The 18,905-nt window shown below is 32.4% G+C and overlaps 3 protein-coding genes across 3 annotated transcripts; all 3 read right to left on the bottom strand.

Moving 5' to 3' along the window:
- Positions 1–1,943: 1,943 nt before the first annotated feature.
- LOC139483410 (uncharacterized) lies at positions 1,944–3,635 on the bottom strand. Its single transcript, XM_071267429.1, has one exon. It carries the CDS (start codon positions 3,633–3,635, stop codon positions 1,944–1,946), a length of 1,692 nt encoding a protein of 563 aa, XP_071123530.1.
- A 4,214-nt stretch (positions 3,636–7,849) lies between these two features.
- On the bottom strand, positions 7,850–9,175 carry LOC139483411 (uncharacterized). The gene has a single exon (XM_071267430.1). It carries the CDS (start codon positions 9,173–9,175, stop codon positions 7,850–7,852), a length of 1,326 nt encoding a protein of 441 aa, XP_071123531.1.
- A 5,319-nt stretch (positions 9,176–14,494) lies between these two features.
- LOC139483413 (uncharacterized) lies at positions 14,495–15,880 on the bottom strand. Its single transcript, XM_071267432.1, has one exon. It carries the CDS (start codon positions 15,878–15,880, stop codon positions 14,495–14,497), a length of 1,386 nt encoding a protein of 461 aa, XP_071123533.1.
- Positions 15,881–18,905: the final 3,025 nt, after the last annotated feature.

The raw sequence follows: 18,905 nt of genomic DNA on the forward strand, positions 1-18,905 counted from the left end.
CACATCCTCATTTTTACGGAAATGTTGTTAACCGTGCCCGGAAATTTAAAAATGATCCATGTAAACTTGTCGCTCCTTTAAATAAACTTATTCTAAAAGGTTACCTATTCAACACTGTAGTAAGATCATTGAATATTGTTTTTATTGGTATAAATATTGATTTTGTTATCAGTAAATTAAAAGCTAACTAAATATTACTAGTATGTTATATACATATGTATATATTCATGGATCTACAATCTGTCGATACCTGTAACTTGGCATTGCAAAGGTCATGTTTTTTCTCTGGCTGTTTATGACGTCTTTACGCTAATTCAATTGGATGTTGGATGTGTACGGATTGATTGTTTAGTCTTAGATGCATGATTTTTTATTAGTTGTTAGTGGCTTTGAACTAGCTGTCAGATAACTGCGAGTACTCACAGATCTGTTCATTGCGTCTTTTTGTGTCGGGATGTAGAAGTACCCGGCCACGTACTACTTGAATTTTTGTCCATCTGATGAGTTAAGTCTTTTTCAACTGATTTTTATAGTTCGTTCTTATGTTGTACTGTTATACCACTGTCCCAGGTTAGGGGAGGGTTGGGATCCCGCTAACATGTTAAACCCCGCCACATTATTTATGTATGTGCCTGTCCCAAGTCAGGAGCCTGTAATTCAGTGGTTGTCGTTTGTTTATGTGTTACATATTTGTTTTTCGTTCATTTTTTACATAAATAAGGCCCTTAGTTTTCTCGTTTGAATTGTTTTACATTGTCTTATCGGGGCCTATTATAGCTGACTATGCGGTATATGCTTTGCTCATTGTTGAAGGCCGTACGGTGAACTATAGTTGTTAATGTCTGTGTCATTTTGGTCTTTTGTGGATAGTTGTCTCATTGGCAATCATACCACATCATCTTTTTTATATGTATTATACATGTACGGTTTGGATTTTGTTCGTTTAGAAAGCGGTATGGTGACATTCATTTTTTTTCTCACTTTTATGTCATTAAAGTATTGAAAGTCAACAAACCATTTGGATATTTTCAGAATTAAGAAAATTAAATGCATTTAATATCACATTTGTATATGCATCATAATTTTTTTTATCACAAACTCGGAATTCAGAGTCTCGCCTGCGATTTCTTGTGGCAGTGTTCAAGTGTAATAATAAAAAGGACTGCTAAATCTATTTTCTTTTATTAGAAAGATATGGAAAAACCCTTTTCTCCAGATGTTATTTCTTGATTTCGAAGGAGATTTTAAGTTTCGTATCTTTCAATGAAAGTTTCAGAAACTGTTAAAAAAATCAAACACGTTAAGATCATTTACCAATAAAACATGTCAAATACTGAAATAAAGACATATAATTATAACTTTTATTTAGATGTTATCTATGTACCGAAATGATTCTTTTGTTAGAATCTCAGTAATTTTATAAAGGGTTAGGCAAGTCGTTGATGTCTATATCTAAGTGTCATCTGCTATTAAAACACGAATTCTATTCATCAGTAAAATACCAAAATATTTTCATAGTTTAACTTTTGATTCTGTCTCATGATGACGAAGACGAAACGGCTCTGCTCAAGTTTCGTTAACGTCCATGTATGTTGATGTCTGGAAACGTACAGGCTTCCATCTATAACTGTATCTAAATATCAATTGCCAAGAAGAAGTCAACACAGTCATACCAGTAAAATACGGAACAATGTTAAAAATATACGGAGACGGTTTTAATAATGAAAAAAAGTTTCGTAAAATTCCAACAAGGCTCGAGAAAGTTATTGATGTATGAAGGCAACGAAGCTAACGCCGGCAGAATGAAGGACCACTGCGTTTCACTTCTACGACATGCAGGAAATTTCATGTAGTTCATTTGTATGACTTATTCATAATTAAATGAAAAATGTTTTCCGTGTAAAATAATTTGGAGTAAAACAATAAAACAGCTCAGAATATAATTACGAATAATGTACACTGTACAAAAATGCTTGACCATCTGATTCGTTTGCTACAAGCAAAAATTTCAATTCGCTGTTGTAATCAATAGCCCATGGAGAACCACATAAGTCTGTTTCTGTCAAGAGTATTTTGTGCTTTGTGCCATCAGATGATATTATTATTACATTTTGTGATTCGCCTCCGACGACAAAAAGATTTCCATGTTCATCTACTGTAATACATCTATTTCCTTTTATAACCGTTTCGTCTGTAAATGTCCATAGTAAATCCCCATTTCTATTTTGACACACTACTGTATTTGTATCTTGCTGTTCAGAATAAAGATTATTCTCAAATGAAGCTACGTATTCTGATAACACATTACTGTCAATTATATTTGTCTTGGTATCCTCTAGCCCGACCTCTAGCAAGTGTCCTTCATAAGAAGAAATTATAAAACTGCCTTTAATGAAAGTTAAACCATGGGAAGGTAAATCTGTATGAATGCTTTTGAATGATCTCCCTGAATTTAGATTTACTAGTTTTATATTCCTCACAGAAGATGATACAACCGCAACAGTTTCATTGTCGACAATTGCTACATCATAAATATTAGGTATGATGTCGTTAATTCTTTTTTCAAATTTCCCATCAGAGAAAAACAAATTCAAATACGAAGGATGAAAGTTTGACACAACCATTTTACCGCAAGGTAAAATACAACAACTTGACACATTGTTAGATAAAGTTTTGATTTTCGTTTTTAATTTCAGCGTAATATGCTCAACTGAATTTTTAGGTTCCAGACTTACGATCAACTGAGCTTGTCCCACTTTTTTTCTATGTAAAGCTAGGTCACATAGTTGGATATCTACGATCGGTTTACCGAACATAGTTATTTTGTTACTGATATTTTGAAGTAAAGAGTTCATCTTGTAAGACACTACGGTGGGACCTAAACTAGAACCCTCAGTCCAACACTGCATGTCGTTTTCTGTTTTATTCAATTTGGTTTCTAATAGTTTGATACCTAAAAATGTTTGCATGTCTGTTGCATGTTTCTTTATTGTTTCTACATCTTCTATGCACTCGTCTATTTCTCTAAGGGTTTTCTTCAGAGATGCTATGAAGCTCTGTATTTGTTGGGTTGAATTTTCTACAGCTTTATTTAGTTCAACAATGAAATGGTCTTGTATTTTATCAAGGTGTTGATTTATCTGGCCTCGAATCGCTGATATCTCGGACTCTAGTTTTTGTTTTGAATCTGATAGTGAAGATACATTATTTTGTCTGTCTTCAAGGATAAGTCTGAGATTTTCTTTCATTTCTTGGAATGAGGACTCGATTTCTGTAAAGGCTACTGATGTTTTAGCATTTTGAATGACTTCTTCAATAGGGAATATTTCTTTACATTCCAAGTGTTTTTCAGAAATGACGCATTTTCTACAGAGCATGGCATTGTGTCCCTTGCAAAACAATTGGTACTTCTCCTCGTGTTCATCGCAGTGCAGTTTAGTGTTTACAATAAAAGGTGGCAACCTATGATATTCGTCAATAGGAACAGTCTTGTGGTTTCGCGATGACTTTGACAAGCTATGATGTTCTGTACAGTCTTGGCATAGTCCTTCATCGCAGTCTGGGCACCAAACCACTGAGAGCTTAGATACATGTCTTGAAGTACAAACACCACAATGGTCAAAAGAGGAAGCCATAACCTACAAAACAATTTTCATATTATCATACAGTATCACACATGTTTAAATTTAGAGTGTATATAAATCACTAATTTAAATCTTATATCTTTAAAATGTAAGTACTGCGACATTATTTTTTCCATCATTATATTTCCATATTGTTTTGTAGTCAAATAAATCAAATGTCATCTGATAACGAAATATATACAATAATAATATAGTGTATGCTCTTTACTTCGTATATAATTTGACTCATATACGGTTATGAACCTAATATGAAAATTAGAGGATTTGGTATAATTGCCAATAAGACAACTCCCAACCGCTCCCCACCAAACATCAAAAGACATAGAAGTTAACAACAATATGTAACTGTAAATGAGCAAAACCCACATAGCAAAGTCAGCAACGCCACTGATGATACTTGTGTAGCTTGGACTTGATACTTACAGAACCCGATACACTTATCTTACTTACAGAAAATTGAGTATACATATTTATAAACTATGTAAATGATGTCAATTCCATATGAAGCCTGTTAGATGGCCAAGAACACTTCCCAATAATTCATTATAATTTAAAAAAATTAACTAATGGTCACTGAAGAAATAACAAGATCACAAATAATCATTGAACATATACACCTTTTAATTATTATGTTTTAACCTATAATCCTTTCGTGTATGCCAAATATAATAATTTTGATATTTCAAAATAGTTAAATTTCGAATTATTCTTGATATAGTTATTTCAACTTGGACAATTGTATTCGTTGTTTGAAACTAATCATTTATATTTTGAATTAAATGATGATGGCAGAAATATGTAATGTCAGAAGGTTAGATTTATATTCTTATGTAATCTATACATAGCAGAAAGAGATCTTGACAAATAATATAGACCCATGTCTAATGTTGACGACAGCGTTTTGACAACTGCTCATCAATTGGGTTTTGTTGTGGTGTGGGGTGTCATACGCGTATACTATGGATTGTTTTATTTATATAAATTCAAATTTCAGATTGAATAATAAAGACAATGTTGAAGTTGTTTTTAGTACTTGTATTATACTGATAAAAGGTCAGACAGTACCGCAGTTCAGTGTCTAGTTTTTATTCATTTGGATATTGTGTATGTCATAGGCATGTCACCGTTTAATAGTATTGCTTAAAACTAGGTTTGATACAATTTTTAATGGGTAGCATTATGACATCTTAGCGTAAATGCCTAGGGTCGACTGGTTAACTTTTTGTTACATATTTCGAATATTAATTTTAGAAAAAGTTAAACATAAATTTGTTCATTCTCATGAATTTGTTCAGTCAACGTTATGGGTCCACGCCCCCTGTGTCTTCTATGTCCTAAATTAACCAGGCCATTGATTGATTGATTGTTGGTTGCTTAACGTCCAGTGGCAAATATTTCATACATATTCAGGACGAGAACAAGTTCACAATAAATACTATAAGTAGGTCTTGAAATAATAGAAGCCATCTGGGATGATGATCGGGGAAAGGACTGCCACTGGAAAATGAGGGTATATTGGATAGGGACAGAAATTTTGCCTTGCAACAGGCCACCTACAGACCCCTCAAAGAGTTGTTGCTAGGGTTCTTAACGTGCAAAGAGCGTGACACTCTCTTACACGATACATCGGATTTAACGTCCCAAATCTTACCGGACGTGACTGCGAACTTGATACATCCCGCACAGCCAAACGGACGCCCCACTTCGGCAAGCGTTTTACTGCCGGTCGGAAGAAGACCAAGTGACCATACTTCTATTCCCCAGTCACCCTTGGGGGTCCTGGCCATTGAGTAAGTTAGAATATTCTGTTGTTTAACATATAGACCGATTTATGTTGATAACAAGAACTCTTGTACATACCTTAAATTTAATAATACACAAGAACAATATCTCAGTTCATCATATTTATCAAGCTCAATCATTTGTAAAAGGAAGTAAATAACACGTCATATTTCTCGAATCACGTGATATAGCAACAGGTAAGATAGCTTCGAAAAAAAATCAATAACGTTTTTTAAAGTCCAACGTATATAGATATTCAATATATATCTTTTGTTGTTTAAATTTTCTATTGTTTTATAAGGTATATCTTAACTGACAATTTTAAGATAAAAAAAAGACAACAAAAAGAGGACGGCCTGTGATTGCAATTAATTGAAATGTAAGACTCACTTGGCAAACATTTACTAAGGCTTATCTACCTCAGGAATATATTACGTTAGCTGTATTTGGCAAAACTTTTAGGAATTTTTGGTCCTCAATGCTCTTCAACTTCGTACTTTATTTGACCTTTAAAACATTTTTTGATTCGATTGTCACTGATGAGTCTTTTGTAGACGAAACGCGCGTCTGGCGTAAGTGTGAAATTTTAGTCCCGGTATCTATGATGAGTTTATTTACTTTATATATGTTAACAAGCAAATTTCCGCGAAAACGTTAAGACAGTTCGAAAAATGTTATATCTCTCATATTATTTGCAAATATTTTTTCTGTATTAAGGATTATAGTATTAGAAATAAATTGAACTTGGCGACAATACTATTTTTTATCTTTTATTTACAAAAATAGTTTAGTCTGGGAGAATATGTTGCTCGATATGATGTGTCGGTGACTATACTCACTAGGGATTGTTTTCGCGGTCTTAGATCCTAAGATACCAGTCTAGTCGTTTAATATGTATTTTACCGATAGTGTTCTCTCCCTATATAGTTAGGGTGAAGTTGGTGTAGTTTTTACAAAAGAGAAATAAAAGCAACAGTAGTATACTGCTGTTCAATAGTTATGAACTGATTAAGCAAAGACAAATCCGGGAAGTTATGAGAAAAAAATATATACGATGACTGCGACGAATGCTTAGTGATTGCAATACTTTTCTAAAATGGTGCTCTTCTGCACTCAGTTTCTACGACGAGCACAGTGTATATTTGTATTTTTATGCCCCATTTATGGGCATTATGTTTTCTGGTCTGTGCGTCCGTCTGTTTGTTCATCTGTCCGTCCGCTCGTCCCGCTTCAGGTTAAATTTTTTGGTCGAGTTAGGTTAAAGTTTTTGGTTGAGGTAGTTTTTGATGAAGTTGAAGTCCAATCAACTTGAAACTTAGTACACATGTTCCTTATGATATGATCTTTCTAATTTTAATGCCAAATTAGAGATTTTACCCCATTCTGTCCACTGAACATAGAAAATGATATTGCGGATGGGGCATCCGTATACCTAGGACACATTCTTGTTTGTTAATATGTCTGCTTGTATTCATGGTTATAGCAGGAACGTATGCCAATCAACAGTTTTCGTCAAAAAAATATTTTGATATCGTCTATTCAACCATATACACAGAATGTTGGTGTGTTGTAATAATATAACGATTCTAGACATTGCGTATTGTTTTCTGTGAAACTAATTCAGTGTATATAACAAAAAATATCAATTATCATTTTATAGTCGACTTAACTTGACAACAATGAAAATGATTCAAAATTTGACATTTTGAAACCAATACTGTCAACTGATATTACACCAACACCTACATATGGAGTATAATGATATGTCTCAGTTTATCCGATAAAATATGCGTTTCTTATCGTTATTTCATTGATATGGGGTTACTTTTAATACGAAAACTATGGCATAAAGGGTTTGAAGTGTTTCAGTTGCAGTCATCCTTTTAAAAGTATTATGAACGCCATCATGATTTGCTAGAACTTTAAAGAATATCTGTGTCATAGTATGAAATTTTTAAACGGATATGTACACATATCGTAAACACAACAAAGCAACTATAACTGGATGGTTCATGTTTTAGAAGCACGATTGATGCCGCATGTGAAGTAGGAACTAGTTTAACCTAGGTTTTTTTTCGGGTTTATTTTGCTCAGTCTTTAGTTTTCTATGTGCTTAAAAGGTTAATACTATTTTTGAAGATCTTTGAAATAATTCTTGTTGACACTGGAATCAAACTTAGGTTGACTTCATTCCAACAAATGTGTGTTTCTGATATGACAACGAAAAACCAATCACATATTGTGACGTGTTATACTCCTTTGATGCATTTGTACGGAAAAGAACTGCAGGCACAAATAATGAAGTCGTTAATCTCTGAAGAATTTACAGGGAATTTTTATTTAAACAGATTGGAACATTATTCCTATTTACAAGTATAGTAAATAATTAAAATTCATTAAACAAAACAAGGCAAGGGTTTAGTTTATGAATAGTTGACGCTGTACAGAAATGCTCGACCATCTTTGTCGCTAGAAACAAGCAAATATTTGAATTTGTTGTTGAAGGAAACTGCCCAAGGTGAACCACATAAGTCTGTTTTCGACAGGAGAATTTTGTGCTTTGTGCCATCAGAGGATATTGCAATTACGTTGTTTGATTCGACCCCGGCGACTATAACATTTCCAAGGTCATCTACTGTGATGCCTCTCGGTTTCTGTAGAATCTCTTCGTCTGTAAATGTCCACAGTACGCCCCCGTTTCTTTTATGACACACAACCGTATTCGTATCTTTCTTTACAGAATAAAGAGTGTTGTTTAATTCGGTAATACTTCTTGACACCACCGTACTGCTAATATTATTTGTCTTGTTATCCTCTAACCGGACTTCTTTCATTTGTCCGTTCTCGAGGCAAACTATAAAGGTGCCTTCAGTGTAAGTTAAGCAGATAGCAGGGTCAGACGTACTGATAGTTTTGATTGTTTTCCCAGATTTCAGGCTAATTAGTTCAATGTTTTTCTGTGTATATGATATTACGGCAACAGTGTCATTATGAACACATGTAACATCAATGATTGTTTGCATGATGCTGATAATTTTATTCTCTGTTTTTCCATCAGTTGCGATCAATATCAAATACGAAGGGTCATAATTTGACACTACCAAGTTTCCATTTGGCAAAATACAACAGCCTGACACATTGAAGGCATTAGTGCTCATTTTTGCTTTTAATTTCAGTGTCATATGCTCTAAAGAACTTTTAGATTTTGCATTCACTTTTATCATTTGAGCCTGACCAAGCGTTCGGCTTTTTAATGCTAATTTACTAGGCATGGCATGAACGACAACTTTTCCAAACTTAGTTCTTTCGTTGATTATATCATGTAATAAAGTGTCCAAGTGGAAAGAAACTACGATTTGAGACAAATGGTTACCGTCAATCCAAAACTGCAAGTCGTTACTTGTTTTATTTAGTTTGGTTTCTAAATTCGTCATCCCTGAAAATGTTTGCTTATCTGTTGCATTTTTCTTGATGTTTGCTATATCTTCTATCCATTCCTCGATTTCCCTTTGCTTTTTAGTCAAGTCCATAATGAAGCTCTGTATATGTTTAGTTGAATTTTCCACAGCTTTGGTCAGTTCAGTAACAAAATGGTCTTGTAATTTATCAAGATGGTGATTTAACTGCTGTCGAGTCACAGAAATCTCGGATTCGATTCTCTCTATTGAAGCTGATATTGAATACATATTCATTCGTCTGTCTTCCAGAATAAGAGCAACGTTACCCTTCATTTCCTGAAGTGAGGACATGATTTCTGTAAAAGCTACAGATGTTTTAACATTTTTAACGACATCTTCAAGGGGGGATATTTCTTTGCATTTTCTGTGCTTTTCTGAAATGACACATTTTCTACAAGCACATTCGTTATGCTCTTTACAAAACAATAAATATGTCTCCTCGTGCTCATAGCAATGCAGTTTTATGTTTTCAATAAAAGCTGGCAACGTTTCATATTTACCAATAGGAAAAACAGTGTGGTTTCGTGAGGCCTTAGATAGGCTATGGTGTTCTCTGCATTCTTGGCACAATCCTTCGTTACAATCAGAGCACCAAACAACAGACAACTTTTGAATATGTCGCAAATCACAAATACAACAATTTTCAAACGAGGTAGTCATAGCCTGAAAACAAATAAAAACTTTTAAAAAAAATATATAAACAAGCACATATGGTTTTATTTAGAATTATTTTTTATAAAAAAAAAAATATCGATTTATGATGGGTTGTGCAATTTCCTATTATTTTGCATCTTTTTTTTTCTTTATGCAGATGAGTGAAAATTTCGACACCGCCATGGAATTTGCACATTTATATTTAACTTAACTTCTGTACCTCAGTTGTAAGCTGCGTTTATACGGAAGCATTCATTGTGTTTATCTGAAAATACTGCTCGACAAGTATTTTGTTTACCAATCAAATATATATTCAACATTCAAACCATTCAAATTATTTTTTTTATAGTTGATGAATACAAATGTATCTTTTATAATTCATTTCAAATTTTAAACAATTATATTAAGATAATGTAATCATTTTTCTACGAAAAGAAACAAACGAAGATTTTACCTGGCTGCAGAACTTTCTGTGAATTTGCTTGTTCAAATATTTTGCTTCATATTAATCCATGAGAAATATTTGTTTTCAATTGGTTACTGATGTCACATAGTCGAGTCAATCAAGTGGAAAAGGCTGAGAGAAAATAAAATTTCTACTTGAGTGTTTTTGAGTACAAAATGTCATCCTAATTAATGAACTCGAAGTCTTCCATTTTGATATTGATGGAAACGTGTTATTTTGGTCTCATTTCATAGTTTTGTAATAAAAAAGTCAAAGTAGGAAGTTTTTATACTAATGTTATGAATATAGTAAAATCCTTTATTACAATATAATTCTATATGAAACAATGCAAGCATGATTGTATAGGGAAATGTTCTAAATTTAATGACCTGAATTTAGTATTTTGAGGCAATAAAACTCGTGATGGGATTTTTATAAAATCTAAACCCAAACAGGAAACCGGACATTTTGCTTATGTAACTGTTATTAAAATATATTAAACATGACAAGGTAACTAATCATATTTCATGACAATAAATTATTATTTTGAGTAGAAAACTTAAGATATTGATTATTAATATCAAACGCATCACGAATTATGCGTGTCAATATTTTCCAAAGTATATACTAAATAAGTTGATATATTTCAAATCTCTCAGTGTATGTATATAACATATTGAGATGTGTTATGATTATCAACTATTCATCAGCTTTCAAAACGTGGATGTAAGCAACAATAGATCGTATGTGAGTCTTAAACTATAAATAAAGGCAACAGTAGTATACCGCTGTTCAAACTCATAAATCCATGGACAAAAAACAAAATCGGGGTAACAAACTAAAACTGAGGGAAACGCATAAATATAAGAGGAGAACAACGACACAACACTACAATGTAACACACAGAGAAACGGACCAAGCATCAGACAAAATACCACGAGAATAACAAATATAGCATCAAAACCAAATACAAGAATTTGGGATAGACAAGTACCGTGACACGTCTTATCGCAATGTCAATTTACACTCAAGAAAGCAAGCCCTATAAAAGGTCATGTCATTACAAAACGTGAAACAATTCTAATCAGAAAAACATACGACCTTATATGACAAAACAATAAACGAAAAACAAGTATGACAGACAGCCTTTAACGATAGTTACAAAATTACAGGTCTGTTACTTGGGACATACACATATAGAAAGTGTCGGGGCTAAACATGTTTGTTTGTGCACAACCCATCACTAACCAGGGACACTGATGTTATATCACAACATATAGTGAAACTGCGACAGTTATATTCCTTTGGCAACATCTTATAGTGTATATAATATATCACAATTCGTTCGTTATGCTTGTGTCTTTAGTGACGTCTTGATTTTAAATGAATGTTATCAATGTTAAAGATTTCGTTACGACAAATTACTTTGAACCTCTACTAAATTCTACCATATCAAGATTTAGGTTTGAAGTTTAGATGTGGAAAACTTTCGAACGAGATAGGACATCCACATTTTTACGGAGATGTTCAGTTACGATACGAGTAAGCAAAATTATTCTACGAGTTACACAAACAACATGAATTTCCAGAAAATTGTTCAAGTTAGTGATTTTTAAAAATACTTTGAAAGATTTAAAAAAAAGTCCTATTCATAAACAGTTGTGTATCTTAAAAGAGAATTTGCTTTTTGATTTGTTCATATATATATTTACGATATGATTAATCCCTTTGTGCCATAGCGACGGAACAGTAATTTGTACTTTCAGGATTTTTTATTAATCATTTTCTTGGTGCTTGATTTTTGGTCGGCTGATTGAAAAAATCATTATGCAAAGTACGAATAAAATTAAAAAAATAAAAATATTTGAACATACCTTAAATATGGAATGTATGTGAGTCGACTGATCTGAAGTAAATGAAATAATTTTATCCGTTAAGCATGCGCATCGCCTCTTAATGCATACTGAAAATCAGTCTTAATATCAATTATGGAATGTAATTTGCAGATTGAGTATACCTCATAATTATTTTTATTTTTCAACTTATTTGATAATATCTGTGCTATATTCTAAATTGAACAACATCTTCTGTCTTCTTTCTACTTGCTTTATGTATCATTTTAAATTGTTGTTTATTTTGTGTTTTTTTGTTTGTTTGTTTATTACGTGTTTATTGTCTTGATAGAATAAACCATTGTTCTGCAAATGTGTAAATCTATATTGTGTATATATATTCTTTATGTCTCTTGGGGAGGTAATTTGGTGAATATAATACTGCGTTCTATCTTATTGTATGACATAAACATTTTAAGCATATTTGAGCAAACAAATAATTTATGGAATCGTTTGTTATTTTTTGTCAAGTAGATCAAGCTCAGGATTATTTTTTTTTCATATTCATATTGTGTTCATTCAATTATCAGTTGTAGTGATCATGTCAGAAATTCATTTTAGTATATAAAAGTATAATAATATAAATGTTTTATTCTACAACAGCTCTCTTGCACATATTGCACATATGTGTGTTCGTAAGGTTACTGTCTTTTCAAATATAAAGATGTGGCATGACTGTACGGTGTACAAATTTGTAACAAGAAGGATATACCGTAATGTCCTTTTTTTCTGATCACATACCGGTAATTGTAGTCATTTAGGGACAATAACTCCTTTTGGATTGAGATTGACAATTTAGTTTTAGTAGACTTGTTTGTAGATTTTGTCTTTCTAATAATGTTTTGCTATTAAAAAATTCGGTTGTACTCATAGATAAAAGGCAGATTGACAAAATTTGTAAAATCATTATTTAAGAGCAATAACTACATGTACTATAGGGAGTCGATTGAAGTTTACGTCAGTTTTACCTATAAGCAGATCTCCTCTTTTAAAATTTTCGTTCTGTAGATTATCTTCTTTGTATACATCTATTCACTTTGATGTATAAAGCCATTTGCCTTTTTGTCATAAGATTATAGTGGTGATGGCGTATCCGCGTCGTTTATTTCTTTCAAGCATATCAGGGCAAGAACATTGCTTTTTAGTACACATTTGGTCCGAGACCACCATTGTCGTCCCTTGATTTTCGTTGTTCACGAATATAGTCCCTAGTGTTGACAGTGGGTTACTTGCCTATAATTTTTATACCCTTCCAAATTTATTTCTTCATGTTTAATGCCCCAAATTGCAAGTAGGGGGTGAAATTACACTGTAAAAAAATTGGGGTCCAGAATTTTAAAGGAGAGTAGTGATTTGGTCCAGCTGAAAAAGGTTAAAAATTAGCACTTCGGAAGATGTCAAAAGATTTCAAGACGCCCCTCAACATAAAATTGTCCATTTTTTGAGTTAGAGCTGATGAAGTTTTCTATAATTTTGATATAATTTGTCCCACAAGTAGTACAACACACTGTAAAAATTTCTTTGAGAAAGCGCAGGTGGGATTTTTTTTATTTTCATTTATGTTCTAAAAGAAATGCACTACGAAATAATTGTGGTCTCGGACCATTTACCCACTTGGCATTATGTGTTAAGCATTTAATAATAAGGCAATGTCGACATGAAGTTGTAGCATAATGGCCATTGAGAACCAACAACGTCTCGAAACAGGAGTATTTTGTTCTCTGTGCCATCAGAGGATGTTCTAGGAACGTTTTCGTTTCAAGCAACAACAAAAAATCTATGTTAACACACGGCTATTTGTCTTTTGGAACAGGATATGCCTACAACATAAGATAAGCCTCTATTGAAATCAGAATTTATATTGCTAAATCCTTATTCTTAATACTGAGCATCTGTCAAAAGTAAGAGATGTTTTCGCTGATAGACAGAAATAATTGGACATAAAAGCTAGTCAACGTATTATTTGTTGTCTTTGAACTTTATAGCTTAATTTGTTTTCGATAATTTACGTATTTAGTTGAGCAAGGGTAGAAAAATAAGCCATATTTAATGGGGAATAAAATTTGAATATTCAAGATATTAAATACACACAACCGATAGCTATCAACATGTCAAACAATATATTAATGCGGTCTACGTTTAATTCCAGCCAACGATATCCATTCGATTAAAATGGCCAATAACCATAAACAAAAAAGCGTAAATTGGAAAATGAAAAAGATTAGATATTTTTAACCAAAACTATCTATTGGCAAAAAATGAAAAAAAAAACCAAACAATTGTTTCGACAAATTAACAAAAAAAAAATAAAATAAAAAAAAACATGAGCGCTAGCAATACTTATATCATAAATTCTTACAGATTCAAAGAGACTTTATTATATTCACTAATAATAATCTTGTCTTTTAAAAAATATAACCAGCGCGTATCAACGACACTTTTATGTAAGTCTTCGTTATGAATATACGCAAATAAATGTTATTCAGTTCTATGTTATGCAATGTATCTACTTTTCATTTTAAAATCTATATATGTTATATTATTTTCTTTGCTAAACATAGTATGATATAACGTTTAACGTTGCTTTTCTTGAAATAACACAATAGCAGCAAATATAGTTTATGTGTAATTAACGCTGTACAAAAATGCTTGGCCGTCAGTTTCATTTGCAACCAGCACGGATTTGAATTTTTCACTATAGCAAAGTGCCCATGGAGAACCACACAGGTCCTTCTCTGACAGGAGTATTTTGTGACCTCTACCATGAGAAGATATAGCCACAACGTTTTTTGATTTGTTCCCAGCAACAAAAGCATTTCCATATTCATCAACTGTAATACCTCTAGGTACATTTAGAACCGACGTGTCTGTGTATGTCCATAGAACGTCACCGTTTTTATTATGACAGACGATGGTATTCGTGTCCCTTTTTCTAGAGTACAGTGTATTGCCTAATGCAGCCAAATTCAATGAGGTCATAGAACTGCCAATACCATATGTTTTTGTATCTTCTAATCTGATTTTTTGTATCTGTCCTTTTTGGGGACTTACTATAAAATGATTATCTTTATAAGTTAAGCCGCAACAAGGGGAATAAGTGCGAACAATTGTGAATGTTTTACCTGATTCCATATTTATAAGTTCGATATTCTCCATAGTCATTGAAACAACGGCTACAGTTGTGTCGTCGACACATGCAACATCATAAATATATGGTAAATCGCAGTTAATTTTTCGATTTATTTCCCCATCAGGTGAAAATAATGTCAAATACGAGGGACAGTTGTTTGACACTACAAGTTTTCCGGAAGGTAAAATACAACAGCCTGACACATTAAAAGCTCTAGTTTTAAATTTCGTTTTTAACTCCAGATTTATATTCTCTACGGAACATTTTGGTTTCACCATTACTTTCATCATTTGAGTCTGAATTAGCTTGCTTCTTCGTAGTGATAATTGAAATGGTATAACATCTATGACGACTTTTCCAAACGAAGTTATGTGTTTGTGTATATTTTGTAATAACGGATTCAACTGGGAAGAAACAACAGCGTGAACCAAAGTACCACCATCAATACAATCCTGTAGGTGTTTTTCTTGTTTTCGAAGTTTGGTGTCTAATTGCGCAATTCCCAAAAATGTTTGCATATCTGTTGCATAATTCTTTAAGCTTTCTAAATCTTCTATGCACTCGTCGATTTCTGTTTGGTTATTCTTCAGAGATGCAATGAAGCTCTGTATTTGTTGGGTAGATTTTTCCACAGCTTTGTTAAGTTCAGCATTAAAATTGTCTTGTATTAAGTCGAGATGGCGAGTTATCTGCTGCCGAATCGCTAATATCTCGGACTCAATTAACTTTTTCGAGGCTGAAATTGAAAGTAGATTCTTTTGTTTGTGTTCCAGAAGTAAACCAAAGTTTGCCTTCAGTTCGTGAAGTGATGTTTCAATTTCTGTAAATGCTGCAGATGTTTTGGAATTTTTAATCACATCTTCAATGGGAACCATTTCTTTACATTTTCCGTGCTTCTCTGTAATAACACATTTTCTACACACACATTCATTATGCTCTTTGCAAAACAATAGGTATTTCTCGTTGTGATCATCACAGTGCAGTTTTATGTTTCCAATAAAAGATGGAAACGTTTGATATTCATTAATAGGAAAACCGTTGTGGTTTCGTGAGGCCTTAGATAAGCTATGATGTTCTGAACATTCTTGGCACAATCCTTCTTCACAATCAGAGCACCAAATAGCAGCCGGCTTTGAAATGTATCGCAAACTACAAATACCACAATTATCGAAAGAAGTGGCCATGACCTGTAAACACAAACAGTTTGTTACTATAGATAGTTCTATGTGGTTTAATTTTAAAATAAATTATTTTAAAATAAATTATTATTTTAAAATAAATTAAACAATGGAACGTCATAAAGTCAAGACAAGGTATTTTGTATTGTATTTGTTTCTTCGTTATTTTTTTTTGGTATACAATCTTGATTTAAAAAAAAACATCAAACTATAAGTAATAACATTTACGGTACCAAATTTCATGCACCAGATGCACATTTCGACAATACATGTCTCTTCAATGATGGTCGTAGCCAAAATATTTGAAATCCAAAGAATATGATCATTATTTTACAAGAATGGACAGACTGAAAGTTGTGTCTGCTTTACTGAGTATGGTTAATGACCTTCTACTACAGGTTAAACAATTTAACATAATCAATATATTATGAATCACGACTCCAAAAAATATTATATACAACAAAGGAAGTGTGACAAGAGCCATTATTTGGCACCTGATATTGTAACATTAGTACATTTATTCAAGACTTTCAAAAATATTTTTTATTTTATTGATACAGGAACTTGTTATTAAAAATGTGTACACTTCAACATGTGATGTCACTATTACGTCATAAAGATATTGAAATTCACATTTTTTTACCAACAATTGCCATATAAAACATAGATTTTGGACAAAATATATATGAACAAGTGCTTTGCCTCTTATGCTATTATACACACATTGACATCTTTATAATATATATTTTGTTACAAACTATCTTTTTATGTAAAGTGTTGGCTCATATCTTACTATTAATTACTTTCCATTCGTTATGTTAGTTGATTTTTTGAGGACTTTCCATTAAGTTTTGTAGATTTCAACAAAATCTAGAAAAAAGAACTATCAATTCTGACAGAATAGTATTGTAAGAACATCTTGGAAGGGTGTTAGTTGATAGATTTGTAATATTTTTTTTAATTTTCGATTACCAATGTCCAAAAATATGGCATTAACATGTCTTCTCCTTTTGTTGAAAATATGATGTACTCAAGTACCGTTCATCAATGAGCTATCAAAATGACAAGGTCAGGTGAACTCTTTCAGACAAACGTTTCCTCTTAAAGCTGTTTAAGCTTATATAATTAAAACGGAAAAAAAGTATATAGCCTTAGTCAAGAAATTAATCAGACTTCTCCATGAGGGAGATATATTCCTTAAACTAGTCTTGTTTTGAAATTATAATATTGATTCACGAACCATGTAAATGCATAGGGTCTATTATTGAGAAACTCTTGTGTTAGACTGAAATAACTCTTCTCAGCGACGATCAATGAACCTTGAAGTTTTAGTCTGGTCTACATTATTAGCTGGATGATTACGCCTAATTATAAGCTAATAAGTGTTTATGCCTAATACATTTTGTTGAACGATGTCAAAGAGAGATAGTTTTGTATAGATCATTTTCGGTTATACATCTATATGAGCTTAAATTGTAGATTTGATTACGCTTTTTAATATCCTCCTGCATATGTATTTATAATGAGAGCATCAACATGTGTACATACCTTAAACCCAATTAAAACCAATTAAACATCACACTTGGTAAAGTTTTAAAGTTCAACAAATGTGTACAGGTAGGTTAATGATACGTCATTTTCTTTAATCACGTGAACACGGTGAAATCTTACAGATTAGATAATTCAAAATACAACCAATAACTTAATAAAATATCAACCTGAGGCCCTTAGTAGCATGCATGTATGGCTTAATATTCGATAACAGGTTACATTGTATATGTTAAAAATAAGATTAAAAACTTAATAAAACATTAATAAGCATATCAACTTGAGAATCTTTCTTGATCCAAATACTTGTGTTACACGGGAAACTCTATACAAAGAAAAAATATCAAAGATACTAGGCTTATTATTTTAATTATTATATAATTGTTGTGTATATTTTTTTCTTTTTTTCTTTACGTCTATCAATATAACACCAGATTAAGATCTGTGAATATTATCTAATCGGTACTAGGATTGGTTTTTTTTGTTAATTCGAACAAGGAATATGATAGTTATGCAGTTCTGAAAACGTATGGTCCTTAATCCTGTCGATGCTATTACATATATGTATACTTAGGGACGACATCAAAAGTTCAATGTAGGATAGAAAAGTTAATTCACATAGTTTTTTCACTGACCCCACCCCTTCCCCCCTCTTAACTTAATTTGGGAAACATTGATTTTAGATATACAAAACTTGCAGGATTTCAAACCCCCCCCCCCCCCCCCCACCCCCAAACTATTTGATTTAAGTTTTTTTTTTTTTATCCTACATCGATCTTTTGATGTCGTCCCTTATATTTCGGCATTGCACAAGGTAATGTTTTTTAGGCTGTTTTTGACATCTCGAATTTCCGTTTAAATGGGTTATTAAGGAAAAATAGTTTTTTAATGAATAATTTGTCAAAGTCTACATACAAGTATGTAGAAAATTTTTACTCCGTTGACATTTTTAAAGTTTGTGATACAATAAATCACAAATTTCACGAAAATTGGTATCTCAAGAACGAAAATGAATCCTCACTAGTTTCAAGTTACTATGAATTAGCTTTCAATAACTGCAAGCACTCTAGTATCGGTTACTTTACGTCTTGTCTTGGTTTAATCCGAGTCCAGCCATTTCCAACACATTTTCAGTGCGTTATAATGTTGTTACACTGCTGTCCCATTTCAAGCT

The sequence above is a fragment of the Mytilus edulis genome, chromosome 7 (assembly GCF_963676685.1).
Source record: "Mytilus edulis chromosome 7, xbMytEdul2.2, whole genome shotgun sequence".
Lineage (NCBI taxonomy): Eukaryota > Metazoa > Mollusca > Bivalvia > Mytilida > Mytilidae > Mytilus > Mytilus edulis.